General features: G+C 44.5%; 1 protein-coding gene across 1 annotated transcript; it reads right to left on the reverse strand.

The window, feature by feature from the left end:
* Positions 1-845: 845 nt before the first annotated feature.
* Positions 846-8,704, reverse strand: pole3 (DNA polymerase epsilon 3, accessory subunit). Its single transcript, XM_033048731.1, has 5 exons — positions 8,652-8,704; positions 6,970-7,044; positions 5,504-5,589; positions 3,033-3,151; positions 846-1,269 (listed from the first exon to the last, which is right to left on the reverse strand). Exons 2-5 carry the CDS (start codon positions 7,033-7,035, stop codon positions 1,091-1,093), a joined length of 450 nt encoding a protein of 149 aa, XP_032904622.1. The 5' UTR covers positions 7,036-7,044; positions 8,652-8,704; the 3' UTR covers positions 846-1,090.
* Positions 8,705-10,478: the final 1,774 nt, after the last annotated feature.

A 10,478-nucleotide genomic window follows, 5' to 3' on the forward strand; every position in this document is an offset into this window, starting at 1 on the left:
GCTGGACATTGTAAGGCGTGTGAAGGTAGACAAATCTCCAGGGCTTGATGTATCCAAGAACATTAGGAAGCTAGAGAAGAAATGACAGGATCCATGGCTGAGATATGAACACTCATTAGATGCAGGTGGTGTTGGAACACACAAGGGTGATGTTTTGCCTATATTTAAGAATGGCTGCAGGGAAAGGCCTGGGAACTAGACCAGTGAGCCTAACATCTGTGGTGGGCAAGAGCAGTTTTGGAGGGATTTGGGCCAAATGCAGGCAAGACTGTATGAGGTGCTGCATGAGATTGCCATCATTTATAACGTCACAAGTTTCACCATTCCCTTAGTTTGGGAACAGATCCATCCAAGACCTGCAATAAGTTGCAGTGATATAGCCTCCCTAGACCATGCAAACCAACCTCGCTCTGCAGTTCACACTGCCTCGGCAAGGCCACCAGTGTAATCGAGGATCAGCCTCATCCTGGCCCCTGCCTCTCCTCCCTCTCCCAACAGGCAAGAGGTACAGGAAAAATTAAGGGCCTGTCCCACTCGGCGATTTTTTTCGGCGACTGCCGGCGTCATTGACTGACGTATCCGGGTCGCTGAAAGATTTTGAACATTTCAAAATCCAGTGGCGACAAAAAAAATATTACGACACTCGAGACTCCGCGCGTCAAAACGTCATCACGCCGCGACTTTTTCGGTGACCTGATACGTCAGTCAATGATGCCGGCACAAACCTATACCCCGGGGGTCCCTCGGTACACATGACAATAGTAAACTAACCACAACCCAGTAGTGACAACAGGCACCTCCTGTACTGATATTGACAATTTCCTAGAACCATTTTGATAACAATGTAAGTGCAAAAAAAAATTGCCCTTTTTAATGCGTTATTAAAACATTGTTTTACAAATGAACACAAATGGTAACAAAATAAAAAAGGTTTCAATTTCATCGAAATGTACAAAAACAGAAGGCTGATCCACGAATGCTTCTTGAATGGTCTTAACACCCGTAACCAGAGCATGGAGGTGGACAGCAATAATCCTGGTGATCAAGGCCAGTTTCCAGACACCATTCCTATTGTAGTTGCATGAAAGCTTCAGTTCTCCACGTCCTCTTCCTCGTTTTCAACCTCCTTCTGCTCCTCATCTTCCACCATCTTCACCTCTTCTGCATCTTCCTCGTTTTCCTTGCTCTTGTGTTCCTCGTTCTCGGGTTTCTTATCCTTCTTCTTTAGTTCCGAAGCTTCTTTCTTTCCTCTTTGCTCTCGCTTGTAAGCTGAGGGGAAAGATCATCTTTGATTAGACTGGGCGATTGTTTCACGGAACACCTTCGCTCAGCCCACTTGAACCAACCTGATCTCCCGGTTGCTGGACACTTCTTCCCATTCCCACACTGATCTTTCCATCCTAGACCTCCATTGTCAGAGTGAGGCTAAACGCAAATTGGAGGAACAGCATCTCATATTTTGCCTGGGCATTCCCTCTCTCTCTATCCGTCCCCCACCCAAGTTGCACCAGCTTCTCGTTTTCACCCGACAAACAGCCAACAATGGCCTGTTTCCTTTATCATTGTTACTTTTTTGCATGTATTTCATTCATTGTTCTTTATCTCTCCACATCACTGTCTATATCTCTCGTTTCCCTTATCCTTAACCAGTCTGAAGAAGGGTCTCGACCCGAAACGTCACCCATTCCTTCTCTACGGAGATGCTGCCTGTCCCGCTGAATTACTCCAGCTATTTGTCTATCTTTGATTTCAAGGGATTGGCAATTGCCAGGACTAGGATTACTGCAAGCCTTCAGTAGGGAAGATGAAACAACAACTAAACAGAGCACAAATTAAAAGCTGTATCAGCAACAGAACAGCGGTGGACAGCAATAATCCTTGTGACCACTGGCAATTTCCAAATACATCCTTCCTATTTGAGTCTCATGAAGGTATTTGTGAGGGCCTGGATAGACTGGATGTTTCCAGTAGCGGGAGAGTCTCGGACCAGAGGTCACAGCTTCAGAATAAAAGGATGTACCTTGAGAATGGAGATGAGGAATTTCTTTAGCCTGAGGATGGTGAACCTGTGGAATTCATTGCCACAGACGTCTGTGGAGTCCATGTTATTGGGTATTTTTAAAGCAGAGATTGATAAGTTCTTGATTAGTAAAGGTGTCAAAGATCATGGGGTTGGGAGGGAAAGGTAGATCAGCCGTGATCAAATGGCACAGCAGACTTGATGGGCCAAATGGCCTAATTCTGCTCCTATGTCTTGTAATCTTATTGCATAGTTTAAGTAAAAACAAAGTCACTGGAGAGCACAGAAATTATTCAGAATGTTTTCAGCGATTGGAGTAGTTACTCAAGAACATTTAATAACAGACTGGTTACAGCTTTACATTAACGCAACAGCTAAACAGATAATAAACTAATCCACAGATTATCAGTGATTGGCTGTAGCCAGACTGTAGAGCAAGATGAAGTAGGTAGTGCAGCGTATAAAATGTCCATGGTAGCTTCTTGCTGATGTAGGTTTGTGGTTAAGGCTGTGCAGTGAGGTTCAAAAGCCTGATAACGGTTACAGAGGCACCAGAACGGCAGATACTGGAATCTTGCGTAGAATGCAGAGCGCTGGAGGGACTCAGCTGGTTGGGCAGCATCTCAGGAGGACATGGATGGGCAATGTTTCAGGTGGAGGCCCTTCTTCTGGCTGGTGATAGTTGGTGTATGAAGCTGGAGGTAATGGTGGGGTGGAAGATGGGGTGCACGCCACACGAAAGAAGAAGAAGAGGTAGTGGTTTGCAAGCTGCTGTACCTTATTCCCGTTGCTAGCAGTGAGAGGGGAGCGCCACAGGGGATCGCGATTAGTATCTGTACCACCCATGTCATTTGGACTTTGCTATGTAGTTCTCAACTAACCTTTAGTTAGGGAGCCACTAACATGGTATTCATTATGCAATCTTTGCTGTAACTGTATAGAATTACTAACTGTTCATTTCATGCAGTTTCTAAAGTTGAAGAGTGTGAAGACCACGTAATAACTTCCTCACCTTCCAAAGCATCCTTCAGTGGAGTGATGAATCGATCAAACTCCATCTCCTCCATTGCAGCCAGGACATCCGCCGCACTCAGTGTTTTCCTCTTGCTCTTCATTGCAAAGTTATTTGCACTGTCAGAGAGTCATTGAGAGTCACACAGTGTGGAAACAGGCCCTTCGGCTCAACAAGTCCTATCTACACTAGTCCCACCTGCCTGCGTTTGGTCCATATCCATCCTAACCTGTCCTAATCCATCCTAATCTCATCCTTTCTTACATGTTGGGGGCCTTGGTATTTCTTTACATTAGCTCTGACCGAGACAGCTTAATTCCCTGCTGCAACAGACCATGTCCGATACAAGGTACTGATGAGAAGCAAGGATGAGAATGGTGTTCCTTGCCCTGGTCGTCCAGCTAGATTTACAAGGCGTGGTCATATTGATCATGGTTCAATCCAAATTTGATGGTTGTTGCCTCAACCTAATCTGCAGCAAATACTCACAAATTAATGAAGCTCTTGATAAGGGATGTGAGAAAAGACTGAATGAAAATATGCAGAACACTGAGCTCTTTGGAACTTTTCTCCCTCTCTCCGTGCTGTTTTGGCTAAACTTTTCCCTCCCACTTGTACGTTATGTCGAATAGTGAAAGGCTTGGATTGAGTGGATGTGGAGAGGATGTTTCCACTAGTGGGAGAGTCTCAGACTAGAGGTCTCAGCCTCATAATTAGAGGAAGTTCCTTTAGGAAGGCGATGAGGACGAATGTCTTTAGTCAGAGGGTGGTGAATCCGTGGAATTCATTGCTACAGATGTCTGTGGAGCAAGTCATTGGATATTTTTAAGGTGGAGATTGATAGATTCTTGATTAGTACGGGTGTCAGGGGTTATGGGGAGAAGGCAGGAGAATGGGGTTGTAAGGGAGAGATAGATCAGTCATGATTGAATGGCGGAGTAGACTTGATGGGCCGAATGGCCAGACTCTGCTCCTAGAACATGAGCTTTCTTCCTATTTCTACTTCCCACAAATTTTATTTTTGTTGAAACTCTCATGAGCAGAACAAAACATTGCATATACAGGTGATTTGTGTTAATCATAGGACATTCAAAATGATCTGAAGGTCCGGCAGCACCAGTTCAAAACCACAAGCTCGTCAATTACAGTTTTAAGAGATCACGAGTGTTTAATTGTCACATGTATCAAAAACAGAACAATGAAATTCTCACTTCCAGCAGCATAACAGGTCTGTAAACACAGTCCTCATAGTTGACCCAATAAACAAAAGAAAGTTCAATAAATCCAAATAATATTAGTGCAAAAGACAAGCCCAAAGTCCCTAATGCAAGCAAGATATGTTGTGGTGTAGATATGCAAAATAGGTTGTAGTTCGGTGTAGATAAGCAAGATAGGTTGTAGACACAAAATGCTGGAGTAACTCAGCGGGACAGGCAGCATCCCTGGAGAGAAGGAATGGGTGATGTTTCGGGTCGACACAGATAGATTGCAGGTACACAAAATTGCTGGAGGAACTCAGCGGGTGCAGCAGCATCTATGGAGCGAAGGAAATAGGCGACGTTTCGGCCCGAAACGTCGCCTATTTCCTTCGCTCCATAGATGCTGCTGCACCCGCTGAGTTCCTCCAGCAATTTTGTGTACCTTCGATATTCCAGCATCTGCAGTTCCCTTTTGAACACAGATAGATTGCAGTTGAGTATAGATAAGCAAGTAACTATCAGCACAGCTATTCACATAGAAAACAAAGAACTAGTTAAATGCAGATGATTAGCATCTGATAAGTGATAAGCATAGAAGAGAAACTAATACAAATCAATGAAATATAATACATTCATATCAAAGAATTAACAAAGAGGGATGAATAAGTTTGAAGCATTAAAACCTGTTGGAGTTTATGTGAAATAAGTTCAAGTAATCTCCATACAATTCCCATAAAGTCTAAGTCCACCATGACCAACCTGATGCAGCACAGAATGCCACAGGAGATCCTTCTTCCCTGTGGCGATCAAACTGTACAACTCCTCCCCCTTCTGTCTTGGGGTAGACTGAGACTGACTCCCCCCCCCTCCCCGCCCCCCCACCCCAATCTTTGCACATCCCCAATCCTTTCCACTCGACACTTTAATTTCATGTTTCATGTGTTTTCATGATTGTTGGCAGATCAATTTCCCTCCTGGGATAAATAAGGTTCTATCGTATCGAATCGTAAACTGGAAAATTCCCACAAATATCAATTATAATGAGGCAAAACGCAGACGGGTTTGTTCGTCTGTAACCATGCACTTCCTCAACATTGTGTTTTGATCCAATGGGTTCCCCGAGATCATCACATCAAGTTCTCTTTCAATTCCATGAGCACAAATTTCAATAGGACTTTGCCACTTTGGTAACTCTTCAATCACAGCCTCTAAAGGTGATCCGGTGGACAACTTCAAGGCAACAGGCTTTACTGCTTAACTGTAGTTTCTTACCAGGAAGTTGCATAAAGAACAAAAACACTGGCCGCTCGGGATATTGCGCTGCGGGCTTCCTTTGATACATTCACTCCATCTGGCAGCTGGAGAGAAGAGGTAAATTCATGCAACGACACGCTCTCGGATGCAGAGAGAAATGATAGAACCAACACTATAGTAGAGAATGGCATATCTCCATCTTTGCGTGCCTTTCACCAGTATTGACACAAAATGCTGCAGCAACTCAGCGGGACAGGCAGCATCTCTGGAGAGAGGGAATGGGTGACATTTCGGGTCGAGTGGAAGTAATGTCACCTTGGCCATTCCTTTTGTCTCTTCTACTTCCAGAAGATACAGGCTCCTCAGATTAGTTTATTGTCACGTGTGCCATGGTACAGTGAAAAGCTTTTATTGTGTGCGAACTAATCAGCAGGTAGATAAAACGTGCTTACAATTGAGCCATTAGTGTAATACTTGAGCCTAAAGGCTCTGATGTCCTGGCATAAGAACGGTTTCTTTGCCACTGCCATCTGACTCATGAACCGATTAAAATGAACTCATCATCTCTTCTACACCCCATTCCTGGGTGTGCCCATATTTGTAACTGTACCTATTTTCTATGTTTCATTCTTTTATTGCCTTTTATACTTTCATATTCTTTTGTTCAACGTATTCCACACTACGATCATACACTGGTCATTTTATTTATCATTACAATGTGTATTGCTTACTCGGTGAGATTCATGTGAGCAAGGAATTTCACTGCACCATGGTGTATATGACAATAAACTAATCTGATCTGAATTGCATTGGCAGCAAATTACACACAAGTTTTTTGTGGCACCGTGCAGCAATGCGTGGACTCTGCAATTTGTAAAAACACCCAACAATCACAATTTCACAGTTTCATGACTCAGCCAATCAACGTCAGAAGTCCTTTGTTGTGTTACGACCCAGTCTTATTATCAACTCAATTTTATGTGTAGGAAGGAACTGCAGATGCTGATTTACACTGAAGATGGACGCAAAATGCTGGAGTAACTCAGCAGGACAGGCAGCATCTCCGGAAGCAATGGTGATGTTTCGGGTCGAGTCTGAAGAAGGGTCCCGACCTGAAACGTCACCCATTCTTTTTCTCCAGAGATGCTGCCTGTCCCGCTGAGTTACTCCAGCATTTTGTGTCTGTCTTCAGTGTAAACCAGCATCTGCAGTTCCTTCCTACACATTTATACACTGTTTGATGGCCTGTTATCACGCTGTCAAACTGTACTAACCCATTTTCACATTAAAAAAATAATTAATGACAAAAACACATTTAAAAATATTTTTTCCCAAACAGTGCACACTAAAAATTCTCACCCACTTAATAGGAAAACAATTTATGAAACTTCTATTAGGTGTTTGTTGCACATGTTCCCTGGTTCTACCAAAGCTAAATCATCACAAGTCCTTCTCTGAACAGTGACAAAGAATATTCTGCTCACCGCCTCTTTTATAATCCTGGTGATAACAGCATTCGGCAGATTCAAGTCCTCTGGTCTCTCAGCCATTGTTTATCCCTAAACCACAAGTACAGAAATAAGTACAGTTCAACGTAAACTTGATATCTCATAAGTGATAGGAGCAGAATTAGGCCATTTGCCCCGTCAAGTCTTCTCCGCCATTCAATCATGGCTGATCTATCTCTCCATCCTAACCCCATTCTCCTGTCCTCTCCCCATAACCCCTGACACCCTTACTAATCAAAAATCTATCCATCTCTGCCATAAAAATATCCATTGACTTGACCAGCACAGCCTTCTGTGTCAATGAATTCCACCGATTCACCACCCTCTGACTAAAGAAATTCCCCCTCATCTCCTTCTTAAAGGAACGTCCTTTAATTCTTAGGCTGTGACCTCTGGTCCTAGACTCTCCCAACAGTGGAAACATCCTCTCCACATCCACTCTATCCAGGCCTTTCACTATTCGGTAAGTTTCAACGAGGTCACCCCCCATCATTCTAAACTCCAGTGAGTACAGGCCCAGTGCCGACAAATGCTCATCATATGTTAATCCATCTCTTCATTCAATAAAACGAAGATAGACACAAAAAGCTGGAGTAACTCAGCAGGACTGGCAGCATCTCTGGAGAGATGGAATGGGTGACGTTTCGGGTCGAGACCTTCTTTAAAGGCATCTTACGGCTTTCTGCACTCGATGTTGGTTCAACAATTTCAACTCACATCAACTGAGCCCTTGTTTTGTTAATACTGGAAAGTAAAATCTCAGTAGCCAGAATTACGAAGATAATTATGTTGGTGTTGCTATATTTATTTGCTCCTAGTCTAGACCCTTTTAAAACTTTCTTTACATGGTGGTGCAGCAGTAGAGCTACTGCCTTACAGCGCCAGACATCCAGGATGTCTGTACAGAGTTTGTATATTCTCCCTGCGTGGGATTTCTCCAGGATCTCCGGTTTCCTCACACACTTCCCATTAATGTAAATTGTCCCTAGTGTGTGCAGGATAGAACAGTCTCTGCAGAGGGCAGGCAGGGTTGGGAAGAAGCGATTAGTGGTGGGATCACGTTGATGGTGATGGAACTATCCAGAGCATGATGTGTTGGATGCAGAGGCTGGTGGGGAGAAAGATGAGGACCAGGGAATCTTCATCCTTGTCACAGTCATCCTGCAACTAGTGTGAACAGGTGATGGATGGGCAGTGTCAGTGTGGACCCAATAACCCTTTCTAGCTGAAGTCCTCCCTCCACCACCTCCAGTTTAAATTCCATTTGGAATATTTTGGAGGAACAAGAAACCAAGAACCATGAACCATCCCTCCCACACCCACCACCTCTGCTCCTCTCCCTCCCTCTCCCCTCCCCCTCCATCACCCTAAACACGTCTCCCTCATTCATAACTACCCTCATCCCCCCTCCCTCTCTCCCCCTCTCCCTCATTCACCCTCACACTGTCCTCTCTCTCTCCCTCGTTCACCCTCACACACTCCCTCTCTCCTCACCACCTCTCCCTCCTACTTCTATCTTCGCTCCTCACTCTCTCTCTCCCTCACTCCCCCCCTCCTCCTCACTATCTCTCTCTCCCTCACTCCCCCCCCCCCCCCCCCCCACACACACACACACACACAGAGGCCACTCTCCCCCTCTCCCTCTCCCTCTCACTCACCGCGCGTTCCCGCCGTTTGACCTGTGACCCCTCTCCCCGCCATTGCTGGCCCCGCCCCCGCTGTCTCTGTGTTTCACTGACGGCGCGGCCCGGACAGCGGCGCGGGCGGGCACTGCCTGCACCAACGATTACTGGCCTGCACTATGGATACACTGCATGTGTTCTGACAGATACTACAACATATGTGTTCCTTCAGATACTACACGTGTTCCTCCCTACAGATACTACATGTGTTCCTCCCTACAGATACTACACGTGTTCTCACAAATACTACATGTGTGTAGCTGCCTAGATACATGTTTTCTTACAGATACTACATATGTGTTCCTTCTTAGATACCACATGTGTTACTCCCTACATATACTACATGTGTTACTTCATAGCTACTACATATGTTCCTACAGATATTACATATATGTTCCTTCTTAGATACTGTATGTACTCCTACAGATACCACATGTGTTACTCCCTACATATACTACATGTGTTCCTTCCTAGCTACCACATTGGTCCTACAGATACTACATATGTGTTCCTCCCTACAGATACTACATATGCGTTTAATTTCCTTACTCCCCCAGTATCATTGTCCCTGTTGCAGCTTCTATTTATTTAGTGAATTTAACCCAACACAAACACTTTAGTGGAATGTAATCAAATAAAGAAAATATGGTGGCCAAACCTGTAGGGCTGATAAATAAAGACACAGAATGCTGGAGTAACTCAGCAGGCCGGGCAGCATCTCTGGAGAGAACGTTTTGGATCAGGACCCTTCATCTCTCAACCCAAATCGTCACCCATTCCTTTTCTCCTGAGATGCTGCCGGCCCTGCAGAGTTACTCCAGCATTTTGTGTCTATCTTCATTGTGAACCAGCATCTGCAGTTCCTTCCGATACATTTTGTTGTCTCTCAGATATAGATTGTTGAAAGTTAACGTAGCTTCAGCATGCAAATGGGTGTGAAATTTGCTTTTAATGCAAGATAATTTGAATATTCAACTTGCTGTAATTGTGAAGATCCTGTGGAAATCTGCTCCCCCCCCCCAACACATCCCCAAGATATGATATATGTAGAAAAAGGGAGTGCAGCAAAGTTTCACCAGATTCGTGGTGAAGTGGTGGGTAATTGAGAATATAAACAATAGAAGCTGGAATAGGCAGCCAGCCTCTGGACTCTGCTCCAATGTGTTCATTTGGATCATGGCCAAGGGTGAAGTGAAATGATTCAGACTGGGCTTGTACTCTCTTCACTTCTGAAGAATGAGAGTTTAATTTAGAGAAATGTACAAAATTCTTATGCGGCCCGACAGAGTAGATGCGGGGTGATTTTTCTCCTGGCTGGAGGACTAGAGCCACAGTCATTGTCTCAAGATATGGAAGACAGACACAAAAAGCTGGAATAACTCAGCGGGTCAGACAGCATCTCTGGAGATAAGGAATGGGTGTCATTTCGGGTCGAGACCCTTCTTCAGACTGAGAGTCAGGGGAAAGAGAAACATGAGATATAGATGGTGATGTCGAGAGATATAGAACAAATGAATGAAAGATATGCAAACAAAGTAACAATGATAAAAGAAACAGGCCATTGGTAGCTGTGTGTTGGGTGAGAACCTAGTTACAGTGAGATTAGATTGAGGCACAGGCAAGCACCCAATAAACACCTGTGGCTGTGGTAGAGTCTGGGTTAAAATGTGGTCGTAGAACCGGAGAGCTTGAGGAATCACAGAGAGGGAGCAGCGAGAGAGGATGTGGCAGAACTCTTGGTGCATTCATGCTAAATGCTGCAATGGTTGTACAATCAGGACTGAGCAGTAATCACTTGATCCA

This window comes from Amblyraja radiata, chromosome 32 (genome assembly GCF_010909765.2).
Source record: "Amblyraja radiata isolate CabotCenter1 chromosome 32, sAmbRad1.1.pri, whole genome shotgun sequence".
Classification (NCBI taxonomy): Eukaryota; Metazoa; Chordata; class Chondrichthyes; order Rajiformes; family Rajidae; genus Amblyraja; species Amblyraja radiata.

Bases quoted from the DNA above. Each gene is read 5' to 3' on its own strand.
- pole3 (XM_033048731.1), bottom strand. From the start codon at position 7,035: ATGGCTGAGAGACCAGAGGACTTGAATCTGCCGAATGCTGTTATCACC. The intron at 5,590-6,969 runs GTGAGCAGAATA...TCTTCTCTCCAG, and splicing joins CCAGGATTATAAAAGAGGCG to CTGCCAGATGGAGTGAATGT. The intron at 1,270-3,032 runs GTGAGGAAGTTA...CTTTCCCCTCAG, and splicing joins ACTGAAGGATGCTTTGGAAG to CTTACAAGCGAGAGCAAAGA.